Raw genomic sequence first — 26,262 nt, forward strand, 5'->3', positions numbered from 1 at the left:
ACACAGTCCCAGAGGATCCACCACCTGCTGTGATTCCTAACACAAATGTATATTTATCATTTGCTACTCTCTAGCTGTATACATTGTTCCCAGGAAACTGGTTGGAGGTTCCCCCAGAAGATAGTCTATTTTACTGTAAGGATGAAGTTGATGTAGGTGCTCCCTAGAAATTTTTTTCCAAGGGTCCCTCTGATCTTTTTGTTGCCCCCTCTTGGGGTCAATAGAAAGACATGCATTTTAGCAGATATCAGTAAAGTGACCACGATAGCAGCAGGGAATTCTTCAGTGCTGAACAGAACAGAAATAGCAGGACCAGAACGGTGTAAAATCCAACTGGTTTAATGTGCAAACATGCAACGCGTTTCACTGCGCATGCGCAGTGAAATGCGTTGCATGTTTGCACATTAAACTAGTTGGATTTGACACCGTTCTGGTCCTGCTACCTATGTCCTGTTCAGTGCTGAAGAATTCCCTGCTACTACCCTGTTTCCCCGAAAATACACCCTACCCCGAAAATAAGCCCTAGCTGGATTATTGGGGTGGGCTGCAATATAAGCCCTACCCCGAAAATAAGACCTAGGACCAGGGGTACTCAACTGGCGGACCGCGGCCGCCAGTAATGCTATGCAGACCCCCCCGCCCCCACCTTTGGCTGGTCCCTTGGCAAGTTAAATGAGCCGGGGCAGGGACGCTGTCACTTTAAACGTCTGCGCGTCTGCATGCCCGACGTCACGGACGTGTCCCTGCCCCGGCTGCTACCGGTAAGAAGCAGAAGAAGATCCTGCTGCCGCTTCAGTTGCGGACACTATGAAGGTGGGGAAGTGCTGGTTTATTATGGCAGAGGGGTGGGGGGCACTGTAGGAGTGTGGAGGACGATGGGGGAAGGGGAGAATGGGGGGGGGCTGCAGGAGTGTGGAGGATGGGGGGGGCTGCAGGAGTGTGGAGGATGGGGGGTGCTGCAGGAGTGTGGAGGATGGGGGGCTGCAGGAGTGTGGAGGATGGGGGGGCTGCAGGAGTGTGGAGGAAGGGGGGGGTGCAGGAGTGTGGAGGATGGGGGGGGCTGCAGGAGTGTGGAGGATGGGGGGTGCTGCAGGAGTGTGGAGGATGAGGGGCTGCAGGAGTGTGGAGGATGGGGGGGCTGCAGGAGTGTGGAGGATGGGGGGGGTGCAGGAGTGTGGAGGATGGGGGGGGCTGCAGGAGTGTGGAGGATGGGGGGCTGTGGGAGGATGGGGGCTGTATAGCAGTGTGGAGGATGGGGGCTGTAGGAGGATGGGGGGCTGTAGCAGTGTGGAAGATGGGGAGGGGTGCGGCATCCTCCACACTGCTACAGCCCCCCATCCCCCCATCCTCCACACTGCTATACAGCCCCCATCCTCCCAAAGCCCCCCATCTTCCACACTCCTGCAGCCCCCATAAATAAATAAGCCCTACCCCGAAAATAAGCCCTAGTGTGTTTTTTGTGACTAAAATTAATATAAGACCCGGTCTTATTTTCGGAGAAACACGGTATAGTGGTCACTTTACTGATACCTTCTATCTCCCTGGGAAGGCTGTAGACGGACATGTCATCCCGTACCTTATATACGCTTCCCATTGTTGTGTATGTGATTACACAACCTGCATCGGTAAGCGGCTGCTATTTTCCCCTCCCCCATACTGCCTACTTGAGATCCTACACATGGAGCCCCATTTTTCTTTTGCTCTAATGCATTTTAGCGGGCGATGTCAATTATTTATAGGACGGAAAAAAAAGCATCTCCCGCAATGCACTGTCCAGTAGATAAGTAACACAGCAACCAAGGTTGTTACTGTCACCGCTTGGTTGACCGATTCAAAGCAGCAGCCAGCAGAATTGTGAATGAAGCTCTGGATGTGACTGGAGTACTAGGTATTAAAGGGGTACTCCACTGGAAAACTTTTTTTTTTCTGGTGCCAGAAAGTTAAACAGATTTGTAAATTGCTTCTATATAAAAATCTTAATCCTTCCAGAACTTATCAGCTGCTGTATACTACAGAGGAAGTTCTTTTCTTTTTGAATTTCCTTTCTGGCTGACCACACTCTGCATGTCAGGAACTGTCTAGAGCAGGAGCAAATCCCCATAAGAAACCTATCCTGCTCTGGACACTTCCTGACATGGACAGAGGTGTCAGCAGAGAGCACTTTGGTAAGACAGAAAGGAAATTAAAAAAAGAAAATAACTTCCTCTGTAGTATACAGCTGCTGATAAGTTCTGGAAGGATTACGATTTTTATATAGAAGTAATTTACAAATCTGTTTAACTTTCTGGCATCAGTTGATTTATAAAAAATGTGTTTTCCAGAGGAGTGCCCCTTTAATTCAGTATCAACAGTTATAGATAGTGTCAGTGTTCTAAGTGAAGTTTCCTTTTCCTGACAGTGTTTGCTTCTAGCTAATCTATATATGTGGATATTGCTCAGCGCATGTTAATAGGACTCATTATCATATTAAACTTGGTGGAAGTGTCCGCGGGGCATAAATGATGCTTGTCATGGCAACAGACCTAGGAAATTGATGTGCACATCGTGTTGCCATGCAGATATAGATTCACTTCATTAGGAGTCTTGGATATAGACTGGAAAAAGTGCCTCCATGGGGTATGGCAGGATTATCATATGATGTGAACCATTGTCAGGCCTCCTGTGCTCCCCTGGGCTTTGTTTGATAGCCTGACCTGGTGTTTGTTGTGTCATTACCCCTGAAGGTGCCACTTGTATGTGGAGAAACATGTTGGGGGCTTTATAAATCTTTACACGTATTAATTGCTGTTACCGATTGGCAAAGTGTCCCTGTATATATTTAAATCTGAGAGTAACTAAACCCTTTTTAGCCTTCTAGGCATATAATTCAAATATAAGTCATGTTTTAACATATCTATTAAAGTGGAATGGGAAAACAAGGTTCTCTATTAAAGGGGTATTCCAGGAAAAAACTTTTTATATATATCAACTGGCTCCAGAAAGTTAAACAGATTTGTAAATTACTTCTATTAAAAAATCTTAATCCTTCCAATAATTATCAGCTGCTAAAGTTGAGTTGTTCTTTTCTGTCTGGCAACAGTACTCTCTGCTGACAGCTCTGCTTGTCCCGGGAACTGCACAGAGTAGAAGAGGTTTGCTATGGGGATTTTCTTCTACTCTGGATAGTTTCCGAGACACGTGTCATCAGAGAGCACTTAGACAGAAAAGAACAAATCAACTTCAGCAGCTCATCAGTACTGAAAGGATTAAGATTTTTTTAATAGAAGAAATTTTACAAATCTGTTCAACTTTCTGGAGCCAGTTAATAAAAAAAAAAAAAAAAAAAAAAAAAAAAAATATATATATATATATATATATATATATATATATGTTATTTTTCCTGGATAACCCCTTTAATCTGTAAATTAGTGAATATATTCCTACCCTCCATATATTATAAACATAGATTTTTTTTCTATGGCCAATGCCCAAGCCCCCAAATATAACTTTCATCCCAGTCAAACCATTGATCCTCATAAAGACAATGGCCCCTGGTCAGCATTATCAGAGGATGGTAGACAACTGGCCTAGGTATATGAAGAGCCGACGGCCAAATCTTAGATACATTCTACTGTAGAATGTATCTAACAAGTGATTAGATACAGGTATGTTGACTATAAATGATCTCTATATGGACTACATAACATCAATTCTGAATGCTAAATAACATGGTGAAAAGAGAAGCAAAATTCAGTCGCTCATAGTAACCAATCAGATAAGAGCTTCCTCCGATGTGGTGATCTGGTCGCTTTTCATGTGCAATAGCTGGCGGAGCAGTGTGTATTAGATGGTATCTGAGAACCATGAAGGTTATAAGGGATATTTGGCAGACGTAAGCATGCCCCCCCCCTTGACTTGTCGCCTCAGTTGGGCACTGCCAACTTATGTCCCAGGCTACAATGACCATCCAATTGATACCAATATCTGATTGACTACTGTGGCTTACAGCACATTAACAATGCTAACACCATGTTATTGTATGTGCTTTTTGCTTTATACGACACACAACACGACACAACACAGCCAAAACAATATGGGGGGAAAAAAATTCTCCAAAAAGAAAAAAAAACAGAAAGAACAAACAGGGGAAAAAAATCGAAAAAATAATTTTAAAAATACGTAAAACAAAAAATTTCAGAGCAGCCAAAAAGTAGCAAATAATTTAGTCAGCCATGAATCTAAGTAGGGGAAGAAGAAGGGGAGCTGCCAGTTAATGTACGAGCGAGAGATACCAACTCAGTATAGTGTGCTAGTATGGAGGGTATATCCATAGAAACATACAATCGGCAAACTGACCTTTGCAGAAGTGCCTGTTGTTTAGGCAACCTCTTTCCTGTCTCTTCTAGTGTAGGATGGGTCGAATGACCTTTTAGCCTTTTTTTCCTCTACAATATTTGAGCCGTCTATGGAGAGGGGGACCCTGTGTACATCCATTAAGGCATATCCCCTTATGACTAGCTGACCTTCCCAAAACAAAGAGGGTTTTAAAGGGATATGATGATGAAGATGGACACCAGTAGAGTCTTTCAAGGTCCTATGGGGTCAATTTCAATGATGCTTGCTAAAATCCTGTTAAAAGGCCCAGAGCCAAGTGGTCATATGACCCTTGAGATTGAATGGCCCTATTACCTACTCAATAATATATCCAAGAACCTTCTGTCCATAAACAATTATTTGTTAGATTATTTACTGGAGGTGATTGGTGAATGTGTTGCCCTCTTTGTAGGGTATCTCAGCCCGTTCATTAAGCTGCAGTGGGTAGAGACTAAGAAAGGAGCGCAAAGTGGGCAAAGGGATGAGTCTGGGTCTCCTATTTACCTCTTGACTCCATACGCCATGTTTATTAAAGAGTCCAGCCTGTGAGAGAAGGGACAGGAGAGGGAGTGGTATGTTAGTCATCGCGCAAGGAATAGAGGGATGGGGCCACAATGCCGCTCCGAGAAACACAAGGGACAGAAAAAAAAAATAAAGAAAAATAAAAAAAAGAGCGGGAGGAAACCACAGTTCTTTTCAAAGACCTTATACGTACAACATTACACATATCCCAACATGTCACTAAAGACGTGACGCAATTCTACCACTATTGTACATATGGCCACTTTACATTCTTTTGCAAAAATATGGTCATTGGCTACACAACATGCCATGACTAGTCACACAAAGCATCACACCGGTACTCTACAGAGGGCAGTAGAGATTCCTGCTTCTGTGCCACCAGGGCACACCTATCCATTGATTTCTGGACTTAGAGATATATGGAGGGGGGGTGTTGGCCGCCATTTCATTCGGTGGTCGACACACCCTGTTCCTGGAGAGAGCCTATATATATAGGAGATCATGGGGGGTTCCAGACGATAGGGGAAAAGTTATTGTGCATGATACTTCTCTTTTAAGGACCACACTGGGTAATGACAAACCTCCCCGGGAACGGAGCGTGTCGACCCCTGCACAATGCCGAAACGCTCCCTCCATATATCTCTATGGGGGAGCAGAAGGCGGTCATTGATTTCTGGACTTGAGTTAGGCAGCTCCAGTTGGCTGATCACTTTGTGTATTCCATAACCCAATAGAATCCGGCCAGGCCTCGATCAACAATCATAGGTCCACACAACCAACACTTCATCATACAATAAAATGATGACAAAAGTGATAATGTTTCCCATGCATTGATCAGTCGGCCATGTCAATAACATCTTTTGGCCAACAAACATCTTCAACGTAAAGGACAATGGTCTTTCCATGAATAAAGCAATATCACTATCCAGGCTGAGAACATCTAGTTTCAACTATGGCCATCAACCAAAGTGTTATGAACTCCAAGTAGAGGGAATTTTAGAGTAAAGTTGTTCACAAACTTTTTGATCTGGATGTCTTAGAAAATGGTAAATGTGACTGAGAAGTAGAGAAAACTAAACAGAGATGTTAGATGGGTAAAGGGAGTATAGAGTAGAGACTTGATATAGAATGAGCAATAGGTGGGAAGACTCCTTCTATGAGATGGAGAAACTAAGGTACCATGGGGACAATGGGCATCGGGTCCATGGGGGTTCTGTACAGATTATCCATGACTTTCAGTAAACTCTACTAGCCTGTTCCTGAATCCAATGTAGACATTCCCTCTACTGACACTAAAGTAGTTCAACAGTTTCTTGCAAAATATTTTAGATAAAAGGAGGAAATGTAATCGGGGGTTCCCCAACTACAACGATATCGGATGCTAAGGAATCAGAAGGGCATTAAATTGTACATGGTGATGCCAATGGTTGGGTTGCCAAAATGCATGGTTAGTGTAGACTCAAAGTGGTACTCCGCCCCTAGACATCTTATCCCCTATCCAAAGGATAAGATGTCTGATCGTGGGGGTCCCGCCACTGGGGCCCCCTGCGATCTCGGCTGCAGCACCCCAGAAAACAGGTGCACGGAGTGAACTTCACTCCGTGCCAGATGACTGGCGATGTGGGGCAGAGGCTCGTGATGTCAAGGTCACGCCCCCTCAATGCAAGTCTATGCCGTCACGCCCTCTCCCACAGACTTGCATTGAGGGGGCTTGGCCATGATGTCTCGAGCCTCCGGCGCTGCACCCAATGCTCCAAACGCTGGGTGCAGCAGGGAGATCACAGGGGAAAGGGGATAAGATGTCTAGGGGCGGAGTACCCCTGTAAGGAACAGGTGGAGAAGGTCTTTCATCTTTTTCACTGGAGACTAAGACTAAGTTTCGACGACTTGTTTTTTTTGTGTGTGTTCCCCCCCCCCAAAAAAAAACAAAAAACAAAAGAAAAACGCCAAAATGGTCCCAATGGCGTTTTTTTATCGATTTTTTAAATCCTTTTGGTGTGTTTTCGCTCTTTTTTTGGGGGCATTTTTCAGCTCCTTGGCGGTTTTCCAAAGTCGCAGCATGTTGAGCCTATGCTTTTTTTTCTCCTGAAAACGACATGTGGGTTTTAACTTTGGCGTTTTTGCCGGCGGTTTTTATTCTTTTTTGGACTTTAGCGATCCAAAAAAGTGATGGAGATACCATTTTTTAATAACATTTCGTAGGGTACCATTAAAAAATAATAATAAAAAGATACAGTAGTGATGGAAAAAATTGTATTTAAGGAAATGTATCTTTTTTATAACAAATTTTTAATTAATTTTTAAACAGGGATCAATTTATGTGTGCGGGCTGGGCACTAAAAATGGAGCCAATAATAATAAAAAAGTGTGTGTGTTTTTCAAATATTTTTTATTTTTTTTACATTTTTTAGGTAGTACTACTACTTCGAGCATGGAACACACTGTTCCATGATGGGAGTAGTAGTACGTGTACTAATTGACAGATCGCCCCGGGTGTCACTCCTGACACGCGCTGTGATCCTCCTGTATAATATAAAGATGCGGGCGGCCGCTCTTCTATGGTCCCCTGCACTGCCATATATATACACCTATTCATATTTCCTGCAGAGAGCTGTGATTGGCCAGATGGTTCCAGCCAATCACAACTCTCTGTGAGAAATATGAATAGGTGTATATATACGGCAGTGCAGGGGACAATAGAAGAGCGGCCGGTCGCATCTATACATTATACAGGAGGATCGTAACGGGTGTCAGGAGTGACACCCGCTGTGATCTTTCCTTAACTGCAGGTACTACTACTCCCAATATGGAGCACACTGCTCCATGCTGGGAGCTGTAGTACCTGCATGAATAGACAGATTGCAACAGGTGTCAGAAGTGTGAGTGTGCTCCATGTTGGGAGCAGTAGTACCTGCAGTTAAGGACCGATCACAGCGGTGTCACTGCTGAACCTGCTGCGATCATCCTTCATCCCTCCTGTGCTCGTATCTCTGCTCTGTACTGAAGTACAGTGCCTCATACAAAAAATCTAAATAGACAAATCGCCAGGTCCAGATGGAATTCACCCCCATGTTCTAAAGGAGTTAAGTAATGTAATAGACAGACCCCTATTTTAAATACTGAGGGACTCTATAGTAACAGGGACTGTTCCCTAGGACTGGCGCATGGCAAATTTGGTGCCAATATTTAAAAAGGGATCAAAGGTGACCCCAGGAATTATAGACCTGTTAGTTTTTCCTCCGTTGTATGTAAATAGTTTGAGGGTTTTCTAAGAGATACTATTTTGGAATATCTTGATAAAAATAAATGTATGACCCCATATCAGCATGGCTTTGTGAGGGATCGGTCCTGTCAAACTAACCTGATCAGCTTTAACGAGGAGGTGAGCACCAGACTGGACCAGGGGGAATCGCTGGATGTCGTATATCTGGATTTTTCCAAAGCATTTGATACGGTGCCACATAAAAGGTTGGTGCATAAAATGAGAAGGATTGGCCTGGGGGACAATGTGTGTAAGTGGGTAAGTAACTGGCTCAGTGATAGGAAACAGAGGGTGGTTATTAATGGTACTTATTCTGATTGGGTGACTGTTACTAGTGGGGACCACAGGGGTCAGTCTTGGGTCCTGTTCTATTTAATATATTTATTAATGACCTTGTAGAGGGGTTAAATAGTAAAGTAGCAATCTTTGCAGATGATACTAAACTCTGTAAAGAGGTAAACACAATAGAGGACAGTGCACTGTTATAAATGGATCTGGATAGGTTGGAGGTTTGGGCTGGGAAGTGCCAGATGAGGTTCAACACTGATAAATGTAAGGTAATGCACATGGGGAGGAAAAATCCGGGCTGGGATTATGCATTCATTGCGAGCACACTTGGGACGACTGACCTGGAAAAGGACTTAGGGGTCTTAGTTAAGAATAAATTTAGCTGTAGTGACCAGTGTCGGGCAGCTGCTGCCAAGGCAAATAAAATCATGGGGTGCATCAATAGGTGCATAGATGCCCACAACAAGGAAATAATTCTACCGCTGTACAAATCACTAGTCAGACCACACATAGAATACTGTGTACAGTACTGGGCACCAGTGTACAAGAAAGATATAGGGGAGCAGGGGAGCGTTCAAAGACGGGCAACCAGAGTAATACGGGGAATGGGAAGACTACAGTCAGTGGCATCGCTAGGGGGGACCAGAGGGGGCCATGCCCCCCCCCTAGATCAGGCCGTGCCCCCCCAATTTAAAATAAATAGGGATGTCCCGATACATTTATGGCTCCGCCCCCAGCACGGGAGAGGACAGGCCGAGAGCTGACAGGTCACACAGCAGAGCGGCCGCTTTATGTGAGGTGAGTGATGTCCCTGTGTCCTGCCTCTCTCCCCCCTGATCAGCAGTCTATCCTGGGGCTGAGTAATGTGTATAGGAGCAGTCCAGAGGGGTCACTTTCCCTCCTCCAGTGTCCACAGGTCACCAACAGGCCACATTATCACAACAATTTTTGGGAAAAATCACGGCAAAAATTGCACGCTTTTACCGCGATTTTTCGTAAATTTGCGGCTATTTTTCCATAAATTGTTCGGGTAATGTGACCTGTTGGAGACCCGTGGACACTGGAGGAGGGAAAGTGACCAATCTGGGAGGACAACATGTGAACACACTGCTAGTTTATCATTAACCCCTTAAGGGTACATTCACATGTACAGGATCAGCTGCATATTTTTCTACATATTTTGTGCAGCTGATTTTGCAACCCATTAGCTTCAATAGGTAGCAAAATCAGCTGCAGAAAATATACAGCAGATCCTGTACATGTGAACGTACCCTAAGGGCTCATTCAGGGGTGGATCCACAGTGTATTTTACGCTGCAGATCCACCGACAATGGACCCTACAGTGCTGCCTCCATCTGTGCCTGCTCATAACGGCAATCCTCCGCTACAAGCAGACACGCTTTGATGTATATACTCGCGCACATCATGGCCGCTCCTGCTCTCTGAGCTAGGCCGAGAGCAGCCGTGATGTGTGCGAGTATACACATCAAAGCGTGTCTGCTCGTAGCGGAGGATTGCCGTTATGAGCAGGCACAGATGGAGGCAGCACTGTAGGGTCCATTGTCGGGGGATCCGCACCGTAAAATATGCTGAGGATCCGTCCGTGTAAATGAGACCTAAGGACACAAGGCGTATGTGTACGCACAGTGCCTGCTCCCACTGTGTTGTATAAATCATTAGCTAGAACCCTCGGCTAATGCCAGACAACACCAATCAGGCTGATGTCTGACATTAACACTTTAGATGCCTCTATCAAAGTTGATGGTAGTGTCCAAAAGTTTTAACGCCTTAAGGACCGAGCGTTTTTCCGTTTTTGCACTTTTGTTTTTTCCTCCTCACCTTTTAAAAATCATAACCCTTTCAATTTTGCACCTAAAAATCCATATGATGGCTTATTTTTTGCGACACCAATTCTACTTTATAATGACATCAGTCATTTACCCAAAAATCTATGGCAAAAACGGAAAAAAATCATTGTGTGTGTATATATATATATATATATATATATATATATACACACACACGCACACACGTTTTAAAATTGCCCCCCCCCCACTTTTGTCACTGGCCCCCCATGTGCCCCCCCTAAATATGAATGCTGGAGACGCCACTGACTACAGTACCCAGAAAGATTATCAGAATTAGGGTTATTTAGTTTAGAAAAAAGAAGGCTTAGGGGAGACCTAATAACTATGTATAAATATATCAGGGGACAGTACAGAGATCTCTCCCATGACCTATTTATACCCAGGACTGTATCTATAACAAGGGGGCATCCTCTACATCTAGAGGAAAGAAGGTTCCTACACCAGCACAGACGGGGGTTCTTTACTGTAAGAGCAGTGAGACTGTGGAATTCTCTCCCGGAGGAGGTGGTCATGGGGAACTCTGTAAAAGAATTTAAAAGGGGTCTGGATGCATTTTTGGAGAGTAATAACATTACAGGTTATGTAAACTAGATCTATAGGGACAGAACATTGATTCAGGGATTTATTCTGATATTTGGAGTCGGGAAGGAATTTTTACCTCTAGTATGAGGTTTTTTTTTTCGCCTTCCTCTGGATCCACTCAGTAGGGACTCATTAGGGATATAGGTTGAACTTGATGGACTCTGGTCTTTTTTCAATCTTATGAACTATGTTACTATGTTACTCCAGCCAGCCACTCACTCATTCATATTTCCCTCTGAGAGCTGTGATTGGCTGCCACCATCCGGCCAATCCCCACTCTGGGCAGAAAATATGAATGAGTGAGGTGAATTTCACTGGGCGGCCGGAGTATAGTGCAGAGATACGAGTGCTGTATAGAGCCGCTCCACATCTCTGCTATATTATGGACGATCGCATCGAGTGTCAGGAGTGACACCCTGGGCGATCTGTCTATTAGTCCAGGAACTACTTTTCCTATCATGGAACAGTGTGTTCCATGCTGGGAGTAGTAGTACTACCTAAAAAAATATAAAATTAAAAAATTAAAAACACACACACTACATTTTTATTATTGTCGGTTACATTTTTAGTGCCCTGCCCGCCCACATAAATTGATCCCTGTTTAAAAATGAATTAAAATTTCATTATAAAAAAGATAGATTTCGTTAAATTTTTTTCCATCACTACTGCATCCTTTTTTATTTTTGGTACCCAGCAAATTTAGAAAAAACCTCAAAGGGGCCAAAATGCAATTTCCACTCAAAGGCAAAAAAAACTGTGAAAAAATGCAAGAAAAAAACGGCAAGCACAGGAAAATGCTGTGGCGTTTTTTCTAGTGTTTTTTTCTCAGGTTTTTTTGGGCCACAAAAACAAACAAGTGGAAACTTAGCCTGATGTTGGTGAATATACAAAGAAGGATCCATGGAGATCACGATATCTTATCCTTCATTGTACTGGGTTTAAAGATGGCTTCAAGTATCATAGGACATATTAAAGGAGAAGACTCATGAACAAAAACGTATCCCCTTTGTCCAGGGTAGTGGATAAGTTACAGATCGCAGCCTCCTTTAAGAGGCACTGGCCCTCCCAAAGAACGGAGCATGTTGGCCCTTGCATGAAGCGGTGGCCGACATGCCCCCTCCATATATCTCTATGGGAGAGCTCTCCCATAGAGATATATGGAGGGGGCGTGTCGGCCACCGCTTCATGCATGGTTCGACACGCCCCCTTCCTGGAGAGAGCCGGGGCCCTATACAGGAGATCGTAGGGGATCTGAAGGCTCTCCCATAGAGATATATGGAGGGGGCGTGTCGGCCAACGCTTCATGTAAGGTTCAACACGCCCCCTTCCTGGAGAGAGCCGGGGCCCTATACAGGAGATCATAGGGGAGCTGAAGGCTTTCCCATAGAGACATATGGAGGGGGCGGTGGCCACCGCTTCATGCAAGGTTCGACACGCCCCCTTCCTGGAGAGAGCCGGGGCCCTATACAGGAGATTGTAGGGGAGTCGAAGGCTCTCCCATAGAGATATATGGAGGGGGCATGTCGGCCACCGCTTCATGTAAGGTTCGACACGCCCCGGGGCCCTATACAGGAGATTGTAGGGGAGCTGAAGGCTCTCCCATAGAGATATATGGAGGGGGCGTGTCGGCCACCGCTTCATGCAGGGTTCGACACGCCCCGGGGCCCTATACAGGAGATCGTAGGGGAGACGAAGGCTCTCCCATAGAGATATATGGGTGGGCGTGACGGCAGCCATTTCATGTAGGGTTCGACACGCCCCCTTCCTGGAGAGAGCCAGGGCCCTATACAGGAGATTGTGGGGGTCCCAGTGGTCGGACCCCCCCCCCCCCCCATACTGCCCATAGGGGATACATTTTTTGTGCATGATACTGTTTCTGTAAGGACCACGCTGGGTAATGATAGAGCTGGTGTAAAACCAAAACATGGAGAAAAGATGGGGGTGACGCACATACAGTATTATGGGCAGAATGAAAGAAATATTGAGGTAGTAGTTCAGATGTAAGTAGGTAGACAGATAATATGGTATTTTTTCTAATGGGCTTTAGTAGAATGTCAGGAGAGTAGCAGGATTTTGACGGTAAGGATGGGCCTCCATATGAGGGGACCTCTGCCATTTGGTCTATATGGTTGGATAGGTATATGGCGCTTACATATATGCCGCCTGCATGTCAACAAGCCCATCAGATAAGGGATTGTTAAATATATAGACGTATAAGTAGTAGATTGGGAACTTGCACTAGACAGGTATATGGTATTGTGGGCATGAAGTGGACAATGTTGAAGAAGGAAGATGAAAGGTTTGATATTCTGGGGGGGACTGGATGTCTGGTAGGGGGTCTCTCACCTGAATCTCTGTGTCTGGTGGTGAAGGGGTCCTGTGTACCTCCGGGCTGTGGTCTGGTAAAGGTGGGTGAGCAGAGCTTGGCCTGTTTTCTGACTAGGGTTGTTGGCAAATTTGACGGTGATTGGTTCGCTGGCACCAAGAGGCTTTTGCCCGTTCAACCCTTTGATGGCCTCTTCGGCCTCTATCCTCTTATCGAATCGGATGAAGCCTACTCCCCGAGACACCCCTGCAAGGTCAGAAAAGTGAAATATCAAGTGAATATCCTATATTTTTGGGCTTAGATACAAGTAAAACTTTTCTAATAACTTGGAAAATATGGGGTTAGTATGGGTTGCAGGTGCAGGTTAAATGTGAATGTACATGTAGAAATTCGTATCACTTTCCTTGGAGTAACTCTTTAATGTATCCTGCATGGGGTTGTCCAGAAATAGAAAAACAGAGCTATCCCCCCCCCCCCAAAAAAAAATAGCGACACCCCTGTCCTCAGGTTGTGTGTGGTATTACAATTTGTCTCCATTCACTTCCATGGAACTGACCTGCAATACCACACGCAACCTGAGGATAGGGGTGGCACTGTTTTAAAAGAAATTGGCTCTGGTTTTCTATTCCAGACAACCCATTTAAAGGGGTACTCTGCCCCTAGACATCTTATCCCCTATCCAAAGGATAGGGGATAAGATGTCTAATCGCGGGGGTCCCGCCAATGGGGATCTCCCTGCTGCACCAGGCATTCATTTAGAGCATCGGGTGCAGCGCCGGCGGCTTATTAAGTCACGGCCACCGATGGGGACCCCCGAGATCTCAACTGCTGTACCCCAGACATCCGGTGCATGGAGTGAACATCGTTCCGTGCGGGATGACTGGCGATGCGGGGCAGAGGCTCGTGACGTCATGGTCACGCCCCGCTAGTGACGTCATGACCACGCCCACCAATGCAAGTCTATGGGAGGGGGCGTGACGGCCGTCACGCCCCCTCCCATAGACTTGCATTGGTGGGCGTGGTCGTGACGTCACTAGCGGGGCGTGGCCATGACGTCACGAGCCTCTGCCCCGCATCGGTGGCGTGACGCCCCCTCCTATAGACTTGCATTGAGGTGGCATGGCCGTGATATCACGAGCAGGGTGTGGCTGTCACAAGCCTCCACCCCGCATCGCCAGTCATCCGGCACGGAGCGAAGTTCACTCCATGTACCGGATGTCTGGGGTACTGCAGTTGAGATTGTGGGGTTTCCCATCGGTGGGACCCCCGCGATCAGACATCTTATACCCTATCCTTTGGATAGGGAATAAGATGTCCAGGGGCAGAGTACCCCTTTAATCTTACATTTCCAACCCCAGTCCTCTCTAGGTGACCACTTATCAGGTTCCAGGCTGCACAGACTTGTTCTAAGGCCCTCCCATACAATATAAGAAGACTTCATATGTAGATACCTAAGAAGCCTGTGCCTAAATTCTTTCCATGCTTTTTTCTGGGAGCATGATTCTGTTTCTTATTAAAGGGGAACTCCAGTGGGAAAAAAAATTCTAATTAACTGGTGCCAGAAAGTTAAACAGATTTGTAAATTACTTCTATTTAAAAATCTTAATCCTTCCAGTACTTATCAGCTGCTGTATACTACAGAGAAATTTGTGAAGTTCTTTCCAGTCTGACCACAGGGCTCTCTGCTGACACCTCTGTCTGTGTCAGGAACTGTCCAGAGCTGGAGAGGTTTGCTATGGGGATTTGCTTCTAATCTGGACAGTTCCTGACACGGACAGAGGTGTCAGCAGAGAGCACTGTTGTCAGACTGGAAAGAACTGCACAATTTTCTCTGTAGTATACAGCAGCTGATAAGTACTGGAAGCATTAAGATTTTGAAATAGAAGTAATTTACAAATCTGTATAACTTTCTGGCACCAGTTGATTTCATAACATTTGTTTTCCACTTGTTTCCACCGGAGTTCCTCTTTAAGGTAATACCCCCCCCTAGAGATGGTTTCTGGACCATCCCTAATGATGTATCCTAATATACCTGTGACCTGGTCGACCAGGATACGCGAGGTGATAATTCTGCCGTACTGAGAGAAGAGCTGCTCCATCTCTTTCTGATTCATGGTTTTGGGTAGACTGCTCACATACAGGTTGGCATCTCTTATGGAGGCGGAGCTTGGGCGGGCATAGGATACCTGTAAAATATATGTAATGTCATACAAAGTGAACATTGACTCAGACCCTATACACGGGGATGGGAAAGGAGGGGTCTGCTCCACTAGGCCAGAGGGTGAAGGTATAGATATGACAATGGCGCCAATGAGATCCTTCCTCTATTGTATTCCTCTGAACGGAAGACTATCTTAACTATATTAACTGTGCTAAAATGATGCACCTTGCAGGAGAACCCTCTGAATTTCGGCAGTATACGGCCATTAGGTATGTGCCTAGTAATCCATCCTACATGACTGGGTTTTATAAGCACGGCAGCTTCTTTACCAACAGTGAGGAGGTTAACCGGCTGATTTCCCCGGAGAGGAGCCATTGTTTGCTGCGCCCCTAGCCACGGTTGCCACAGAAATGCCGGGTTGCCCTAGGGAGCTTCCCATGAGCCCTTGCAGCGTTCACACATGTCATTAAGTGCAGACTGAACTGATGCAATTGTCTCTGTCCATGAACCTACACCTTTTAGAATGATTCATTCAAATCTAGCTGGTTTTCTATACGGTGATGGCAACAAGTTCTGGTTTTCAATACTGATAGGTGTCCCAAATGATCCGCCCCTCTCTACCCCCATAGATCCCCTCCCCAATCACAGTCTGTAATGAATTGTTATTCAACATTCTTTCTTTTATAATGAGTAATGGAGTGGAATGTCAGTGTAGCACGTGGGTACAGTGTATAGCTTAGGAAATCTGTGCTGTATATTATATTATCATGCTTTGTATGACTGTAAGTTATTGTTGTTTAAAAAGACTGTAATGTATTGATGTTCGACTTTGTTTTTGTTTATATATATATATATATATATATATATATATATATATATATATATATAAAATAAGTGATAGAGCGGAATGTTGGTGTAGCATGTGGTATGGTGTGAAGCATAGGGAACCTGTGCAGTATATTATATTATAATGCTTTGTATGATTGTAATCTATTGCACGACCTGTAATGGCAACTGAATGACCAATAAAGCTCTTTCAATACAATAAAAGCAAATGTGTTACACCAACATGTGCACAAGGACGCTGTCTATCAGAAGCCCCTCTCTTGAAGGCGAGGAGACTCCCCCCCCCCCCCCAAAAAAAATTCCCTTCCCCTCCAGGCCTGTAATTCATTGTTGGCACCAGATAATTAATATCATTACATTAATACGGAGACTTGTCTTTTGTAATATCTATGGGACCAGGGGAGTAGTTTATCTCTCTTGAGGAGACTGACAAAGTGGCATATGGATTCTTACAAGTCATGCAATGCTCCATGGGAAAAGAATATGCAAAGCAGCTCATTTCCAGAAGGAGAAGAACTTTTTCTACGACGCCTCCTAGTGGAAGTAGCTTCTATTATAATTAATATCTGAGTTTCTTTAAAGTAGATCTCAGACGAAAATTTTACTTATCCCCTATCCACAGGATCGGGGATAAGTAGCTTATTGCCGAGGGGCCCGTGAAGTGATCACCGGGACGGGACCCGGCGCTCAGGGAGGATAGAAATTAATGGAGCCATAGAAATGAATAGAACAAGTCTACTGGTAGACAACACAAGCTCCTCACTGAGAGTGCCAGGGTCCCATTCTGGAGATCGCAAGGGGCCACAGTGGTCAGATCCCTGAAATCAGCTGCTTATCTCCTATCCTGTGCATAGGGGATTAGTACATTTTTGCCGGAGTACTCCTTTAAAACATGATTAGGGATTATATGTCAAGCTAGAATCTACATGTCTGTAGACAGTGGTTTTCGTATGGAGCCAAGGCATGTGCAGGATAGTGAGAGGCTTTTAATGTGTGAATAGGGGAGTAATGGGTCTCCTTAAAGGGGTACTCCAGCGCTAAGACATCTTATCCCCTATCCAAAGGATAGGGGATAAGATGCCTGATCGCGGGGGTCCCGTCACTGGGGACCCCCGTGATCTTGCACGCAGCACCCCGTTAGAATCAGTCCCCGGAGCGTTTTCGCTCCGGGTCTGATTACTGGCGATCACAGGGACGGAGCATTGTGATGTCACGGCTCCACCCTGTGTGATGTCACGCTCCACCCCCTCAATGCAAGCTTATGGGAGGGGGCGTGGCAGCTGTCACACCCCCCACCCATAGGCTTGCATTGAGGGGCGGAGCCGTGACGTCACAATGCTCCATCCCCGTGATCGCCAGTAATCAGACCCGGAGCGGGGACTTATTGTAATGGGGTGCTGCGTGCAAGATCACGGGGGTCCCCAGCGGCGGGACCCCCGCGATCAGGCATTTTATCCCCTATCCTTTGGATAGGGGATAAGATGTCTTAGCGCTGGAGTACCCCTTTAAGGAGACCACCAAAGTGGCTTATGGAGTCTTACAAGCCGTGCACTGCTCCAAGGAAAATTAATATGCCAAATAGCTGGTTTTTAAGAAAATAACTTGTTCTACAGCGCCACCTAGTGGAGGTAGTTTCCCTCACAAACAATGTCTAATGTCTAAGTCAGATATTAATTATAATAGAAGCTATATCCACTAGGAGGCGTCGTAGAAAAAGTGACATGAATGGGGATTACATGTCAACCCGCAAATTTGCCAGTCAACATCCTGCTCTTTAGAACTCTGTCTACTGATTGGTGGAGATTTTAGGTTGGTATATAATCCCCAGTCATGGTTTAAAGGGGTATTCCGGTGGAAAACATTATTATTATTTTTTCTTTAAATCTACTGGTGCCAGAAAGTTAAACAGATTTGTAAATGACTTCTATTACAAAATATTTACCCTTCCAGTACTTTTTAGCAGCTGTATGCCACAGAGGAAATTCTTTTCTTTTTGAATTTCTTTTTTGTCTTGCCCACAGTGCTCTCTGCTGACACCTCTGTCCGTGTCAGGAACTGTCCAGAGCAGCATAGGTTTGCTATGGGGATTTTCTCCTGCTCTGGACAGTTCCTGATACGGGCATCAGGTGTCAGCAGAGAGCACTGTGGACAAGACAATAAAGAAATTCAAAAAGAAAAGAATTTCCTCTGTAGCATACAGCTGCTAAAAAGTACAGGAAGGGTAAAGATTTTTTAATAGAAGTCATTTACAAATCTGTTTAACTTTCTGGCACCAGTTGATTAAAAAAAAAAAAAAAAAAAAAGTTTTCCACCGGAGTACCCCTCCTCCTCACAAATCTGACATTGATTGTAAGGGAAGCTACTCTACAGTAGGTGGCACTGCAGAGCAAGTTCTTTTTCATATGAAAATGATTTACTTTGCATAAAAGATAGAACAAAGCAGAGTGTTTCCTAACCAGGGGGCCTCCAGCTGTTGCAAAACTACAACTCCCAGCATGCTCAGACAGCCAAAGGCTGTCTGAGCATGCTGGGAGTTGTAGTTTTGCAACAGCTGGAGGTGCCCTGGTTGGGAAACATTGCTTTGTTCTATCTTTTATGCAAAGTTGATCATTTCCAGCCAATGCTGGAAGTTGTAGTTTTTCAACAGCTGGAGTCGCCCTAGTTGGGAAACACTGTGATGGAGTCATATTTTAAAGGGGGGTAACAAAGAAACCAAATTTTTAGGGCGTCCAGCTACAATCTGTAGGAAACACTTAGCAGCAAGTGTTCTAATTCCCCTGCAGCGCCACCACAGGGCAAATGAAGTATTACACAGTTCTCATTGCAATGCAACTGCACAGACGTGTCGGGACCTGTGTAGAGGAAGAAAAATCCACAGTTGCCCATAGCAACCAATCAGATCCCTACTTTCATTTTGCAGAGGCCTTGTGAAAAATGAAAGTAGCGATCTGATTGGTTGCTATGGGCAACTCAGCAACTTTTCCTCTGGACAGGTTTTGATAAATCTCCCCCCACTATCTCTATTAAACCTCAATTCATTCTTAATAAGTTTTTTTTTTTTTTTATTTGATGTTGTTGTTTTTCACAGTCATCCACTGGGAGTTGTAGTCCTGTACTCATTTCCATATAGATTAGATATAGAGACAATGCGTGGTCTCATTGAACCCCACCGAGGGTCTCGGCGTTGCTGCACGCTCCATGTCACTTTCATCAGGTCGGAGTGGAGATGACAGCCATTAAACACGTCGCTGTGTTCGGTCACAAAGCCGCCTCTGCGGGCCTGACCTTTCGTATTATTATCCGTGATTAAGTCACTTTTTTTCGGCTACACAAGACTTTATCCTTTAACTTTTTTTCCTGTGAGGAGCCGATTTTGGGTTTTAATGGTGGCAGCTGGCTTCCCGTGCCAATCTCCGCCAACCCCCCCCCCCCCCATTCACCTAATCTCCAGGGGAAATACCCCGTAATTAGCCGGAGAGGGGACAGATGGCGGAGTGCCTTTGTCTCGCACTCCCCCCCCTATTCACAGCATCGCTCTCCCTGAGGGGCCCATATTTGAATGACAAAGAGAAGACAAATAAAAGAATTTCCCCCCCCATCTTCCCTGACCTGCTGCCTCGACTATAAGATGTGACCTTCAGGGAGAAGATGGAAAGATAGGGGGCATCTGTCAGCGCAACCATCGGGGCAGGGGGCATATCTAATTTCTTTGTTAAGTGGGTGGGATGCCATTATTTTTCCCCATTTTCTGCATGTACAGAAAATATGGATTATGCATTAGGGAAGTGTCTGAGTATCTAAGCTGGGTGGGATACTGTGTATTGAGTTGGTGCATCTAAGCCTGCCATGTGGGATACTGTCTCTTGCGCTAGTGTATCTTAGCCTTAAAAAATGTGTATAATGTCTCTGAAACGAGTCTATCTAGCCTTATTATGTTCGATACCGTCTGCTGGGCCGGTGTACCTAAACTTTTTACGTGGGTTGTTGTGTGATGATTTGGTGTATCTAAGTCTGTACTGTTTGTCAATGTCTGCTGAGCTGGTGTAGCTAAGCCTACCATTCATGATACTGTCTTCTTAACTGGTGTATCTAAGCCTATCATGTGTGATACTGTCCGTTAACCTGGTTAATCTAAACCTATTATGTATGATACTGTCTTCAAAACTGGTGTATCTAAGCTTATCATGTGTATGCTGTCTGTTAACTTTGTGTATCTTAGCCTATCATGTGTGCCAAGATGGTAAATCTAAGCTACTGTCTTCTGAGCTGGTGAACCTAAGCGTATCATGTGTAATACTGTTTGTTGAGCTGGTGTATCTAAGCCCATCATGTGTGCTACAGTTTGTTGAGCTGGTGTATCTAAGCCTATCATGTGTAATACTGTTTGTTGAGCTGGTATAGCTAAGTCTATCATGTGTGATACTATCTTCTGAGCTGGTGTATCTAAGCCTATCATGTGTGCTACGGTTTGTTGAGCTGGTGTATCTAAGTCTATCATGTGTGATACTGTTTGTTGAGCTGTGTATCTAAGCCCATCATGTGTGCTACGGTTTGTTGAGCTGGTATAGCTAAGTCTATTATGTGTGATACTATCTTCTGAGCTGGTGTATCTAAGCCTATCATGTGTGATACTGTCTTCTGAGCTGATGTTTCTAAGTCTATCATGTGTGATACTGTTTTTGTTTGAGCTGGTGTATCTAAGCCTATCATGTGTAATACTGTCTTCTGAGCTGGTGTTTCTAAGTCGATCATGTGTGATATTGTTTGCTGAGCTGGTGTATCTAAGCCTATCATGTGTGATACTGTTTACTGAGCTGGTGTATCTAAGCCTATCATGTGTAATACTGTTTGATGAGCTGGTGTATCTAAACCTACCATGTGTGATTCTGTTTGTTGAGGGGGTGTATCTAAGCCTATCATGTGTGATTCTGTTTGTTGAGCTGGCGTATCTAAGCCTATTGTGTAATATCATTTTCTGAGCTGGTGTATCTAAGCCTATTGTGTAATACCGTTTGTTGAGCTGGTGTATTTAAGCCTAAAGCTGCTAAAGCTAAATCTATCATGTGTGATAATCTCTGCTAAGATGGTGTATCTAAGCCGATCATGTGTGACATTGTTTGTTGAGCTACGGTATCTAAGCCTATCTTGTGTGATACTGAGCTACTGAGCTATTGTATCTATTATTTGTGATACTGTCATGTCTGCTGAACTGGTGCACCTAAACCTATCATGTGTGATACTATCTGAAGATTTTGTGTATCTAACCCTATCATAAATTGACAGTGTAGGCTGAGCTAGTGTATCTAAGTCTATTATGTGTAACACTGTCTGCTGAGCTCAATGTATCTAATCCCATAATTCGGGATATTGTCAGCTCATTTTATGTATCTAATCCAATCGTGTAATACAAGTCGTATGCCAAGTAGTATATCTAAGCCTTTAATATGATATACTGTCTGATAAGTGATGTATCTAAGCATACCACTGTCTGCTGAAGCTGTGTGATCAGTTGAGCCTTAGTATCTAAGCATACAGTCAAAGACAACCACACAGCACTACACCCCATAGTCCTGTCCTCACCTTAATAGTCTTTGTCTGTAGTTTCAGTCCATTGAGGGTGTTTATGGCTTTATCTGCATCATTGGGATCCACGTAGTTTACAAATCCGTATCCCAAGCTCTGACCTATAGGGGAAAGTTAGATACATGCTTAGTGTTATCTCTTAGGACAGGAGTCAGTGATCAGTCACAACAACACAAAAGGATCTGAGCTGGGGCTGTACTCTCAGGTCAAAGGTCTCCTGGCAGCTTGATGTCCACAATGCCACCACCTGCCCTCAACCAGATCCTAAATTGTGATACATCCATTTAGGAGAACCCTATAGAAGGACTGACAATGCATAAAAGGACAACTTGCACGCCATTGGTATAGACCATGCTTGACCCAGGCGCACCATCCAATCCTTTCTGGCTTAAGATCTCCAGAACGCATCCATTTTGCCGTTCATTTTGTGCATCTGCCTTGGTTAGGTCCCTTCTTTTCCCCACAATTTTTACTTTCTAGGCTCCATATGGCGGTAAAACCTTGTGGTGTCTGGATTGTATAAGAATTCATGTTGACTACTAAGGTGGCCCCATTCATGTTGACTACTAAGGTGGCCTCATTCGTGGTGACTACTAAGATTGCCACATTCGTGTTGACTATTAAGGTGGCCCCATTCGTGTTGACTACTAAGTTGGCCCCATTCGTGGTGACTACTAAGATTGCCACATTCGTGTTGACTACTAAGGTGGCCTAATTTGTGGTGACTATTAAGGTGGCCCCATTCATGTTGACTACTAAGGTGGCCGCATTCGTGTTGACAACTAAGATGGCCCCATAAGTGTTGACTACTAAGGTGGCCTAATTCGTGTTGACTACTAAGGTGGCCCTATTCATGTTGACTACTAAGGTGGCCCCATTCCTGTTGACTACTAAGGTGGCCCCATTCCTTTTGACTACTAAGGTGGCCTCATTCGTGGTGACTACTAAGATTGCCCCATTCGTGTTGACTATAAAGGTGGCCTCATTCGTGGTGACTACTAAGGTGGCCCAATTCGTATTGACTACTAAGTTGTCCCCATTCAGGGTGACTACTAAGGTGGCCTAATTTGTGGTGACTACTAAGGTGGCCCAATTCATGTTGACTACTAAGGTGTCCCTATTCATGTTGACTACTAAGGTGGCCCCATTCATGTTGACTACTAAGGTGGTCCCATTCATGTTGACTACTAAGGTGTCCCTATTCATGTTGACTACTAAGGTGGCCCCATTCATGTTGACTACTAAGGTGTCCCTATTCATGTTGACTACTAAGGTGGCCCCATTCAGGTTGACTACTAAGGTGTCCCCATTCATGTTGACTACTAAGGTGGCCCCATTCATGTTGACTACTAAGGTGGCCCCATTCATGTTGACTACTAAGGTGTTCCTGTTCATGTTGACTACTAAGGTGGCCCCATTCATGTTGACAACTATGGTGGCCCCATTCGTGTTGACTACTAAGGTGGCCCCATTCATGTTGACTACTAAGGCAGCCCAATGTCTCCGTTATGTCAATAGTGTGATTTTGGCATATAAAGTGGCTGACTTCAAGTGAAATGGTTGAGGATTGGTAAGGGTTAATATTGGAGCTCAATAAACTGGCACTCAGGATAGAAAACGGTGGCCAGATATTAGGACATTGAGATCACTGGGAGCCAACAGCATAAGGCTGACACTAAGCTCCCACCAGATCCTACCTTTCAATCAAGTATGAAGACATGTATAAAGTCAGCCGTGCTATGGTGTATGCCGATGTTTGCCAACCAGGGTGCCTCAAGCTGTTGTAAAACTACAACTCCCAGCATGGCCGGACAGCCTTCGGCTGTCCGGGCATACTGGGAGTTGTAGTTTTGCAACAGCTGGAGGCCCCATGGTTGGGCAACATCGGTCTACACTGTCATCAGTCACAGCAGGAACATATACCAAAGAAATGTATTGTACAACACAGGTATGTGTCTCACATATGTCACTTAAAGGGGAACTCCATTTTGATAAAAATAAACTCTAAAGGAAGAATCAAAAGAGCTCAATGTATGTCCCACAGTGTTCATACCACATACGTTTCATATAAAGGTGTAACACAATGGCCTCATTGATGAAAACTGTCTGGCCTTGTTTTTTCCATAGCAACCAATCAGAAATCAGTTTTCATAAACGTGGACCCCATATACACATCTCCTCAATAGAGCCTCAACACTGAAGACTACTCCACCTCCAGAGGACATCAACACTGAAGACTACTCCACCTGCAGAGGACATCAACACTAAAGACTACTCCACCTTTAGAGGACATCAACACTGAAGACTACTCCACCTCCAGAGGACATCAACATTAAAGACTACTCCACCTTTAGAGGACATCAACCATGAAGACTACTCCACCTCCATAGGGCATTAACACTGAAGACTACACCACCTCTAGAGGACATCAACACTGAAGACTACTCCAACTGCAGAGGACATCAACACTGAAGATTACTCCACCTCCAGAGGACATCAATACTGAAGACTACTCCACCTCCAGAGGACATCAACACTGAAGACTACTCCACCTCCAGAGGACATCAACACTGAAGACTACTCCACCTCCAGAGGACATCAACACTGAAGACTACTCCACCTCCACTACTCCACCTCCAGAGGACATTAACACTGAAGACTACTCCCCCTCCAGAGGGCACCAACACTGAAGACTACTCCACTTCCAGAGGGCATCAACACTGAAGACTACTCCACCTCCAGAGGACTTCAACACTGAAGACTACTCCACTTCTAGAGGACTTCAACACTGAAGACTACTCCTCCACTAGAGGACATTAACACTGAAGACTACTCCACCTCCAGAGGACATCAACGCTGAAGACTTCTCCACCTCCATAGGGCATCAACACTGAAGACTACTCCATCTCTAGAGGAGATCAACACTGAAGACTACTCCACCTCTAGAGGACATCAACACTGAAGACTACTCCACCTCCAGAGGACATCAACACTAAAGACTACTTCACCTTTAGAGGACATCAACCATGAAGACTACTCCACCTCCATAGGGCATTAACACTGAAGACTACACCACCTCTAGAGGACATCAACACTGAAGACTACTCCAACTGCAGAGGACATCAACACTGAAGATTACTCCACCTCCAGAGGACATCAATACTGAAGACTACTCCACCTCCAGAGGACATCAACACTGAAGACTACTCCACCTCCACTACTCCAACTCCAGAGGACATTAACACTGAAGACTACTCCCCCTCCAGAGGGCACCAACACTGAAGACTACTCCACTTCCAGAGGGCATCAACACTGAAGACTACTCCACCTCCAGAGGACTTCAACACTGAAGACTACTCCACTTCTAGAGGACTTCAACACTGAAGACTACTCCTCCGCTAGAGTACATTAACACTAAAGACTACTCCACCTCCAGAGGACATCAACGCTGAAGACTACTCCATCTCTAGAGGAGATCAACACTGAAGACTACTCCACCTCAAGAGGGCATCAACACTGAAGACTACACCACCTCTAGAGGACATCAACACTGAAGACTACTCCACCTCAAGAGGGAATAAACACTGAAGACTACTCCACCTCTAGAGGACATCAACACTGAAGACTACTCCACGTCCAGAGGACATCAACACTGAAGACTACTAGACCTCCAGAGGGCATCAACACTGAAGACTACTCCACCTCCAGAGGACATTACCACTGAAGACTACTCCACCGTTAGAGGAGATCAACACTTAAGACTACTCCACCTCCAGAGGGCATCAACACTTAAGACTAATCCAACTCCAGAGGGCATGAACACTGAAGACTATTTCACCTCCATAGGACTTCAACACTGAAGACTACTCCACTTCTAGAGGACATTAACACTGAAGACTACTCCACCTCCATAGGACTTCAACACTGAAGACTACTCTACCTACAGAGGGCATCAACACTGAAGACTACTCCACCTCCAGAGGGCATAAACACTGAAGACTACTCCACCTACAGAGGGCATCAACACTGAAGAATACTCCACCTCCAGAGCACATCAACACTGAAGACTACTCCACCTCCAGAGGACATTAACACTGAAGATTACTCCACCTACAGAGGGCATCAACACTGAAGAATACTGCACCTCCAGAGGGCATCAACACTGAAGACTACTCCACCTCCATAGGACTTCAACACTGAAGACTACTCCACCTGCAGAGGACATCAACACTGAAGACTACTCCACCTCCAGAAGACATCAACACTGAAGACTAATCCACCTCCAGAGGACATTAACACTGAAAACTACTCCACCTCCAGAGAACATTAACACTGAAGACTACTCCACCTCCAGAGAACATCAACACTGAAGACTACTCCACCTCCAGAGGGCATTAACACTGAAGACTACTCCACCTCCAGAGAACATTAACACTGAAGACTACTCCACCTCCAGAGAACATTAACACTG

General features: G+C 45.0%; 1 protein-coding gene across 6 annotated transcripts in view; it reads right to left on the reverse strand.

The window, feature by feature from the left end:
- ELAVL3 (ELAV like RNA binding protein 3) overlaps positions 1-26,262 on the reverse strand; it is a 79,476-nt gene that overhangs the window by 5,672 nt on the left and 47,542 nt on the right. For 4 of the 6 annotated variants that reach the window (XM_056570413.1, XM_056570412.1, XM_056570410.1 and 1 more), the window contains exons 3-6: positions 21,789-21,892; positions 15,234-15,387; positions 13,222-13,447; positions 4,858-4,896 (exon numbers count right to left, since the gene is read on the reverse strand). In XM_056570413.1, the coding sequence (XP_056426388.1) occupies positions 4,858-4,896; positions 13,222-13,447; positions 15,234-15,387; positions 21,789-21,892 (523 nt within the window). The remainder of the gene's footprint in view (positions 1-4,857; positions 4,897-13,221; positions 13,448-15,233; positions 15,388-21,788; positions 21,893-26,262) is intronic. The other 2 variants (XM_056570414.1, XM_056570411.1) reach the window with 1 other exon arrangement.

This window comes from Hyla sarda, chromosome 4 (genome assembly GCF_029499605.1).
Source record: "Hyla sarda isolate aHylSar1 chromosome 4, aHylSar1.hap1, whole genome shotgun sequence".
NCBI lineage: Eukaryota > Metazoa > Chordata > Amphibia > Anura > Hylidae > Hyla > Hyla sarda.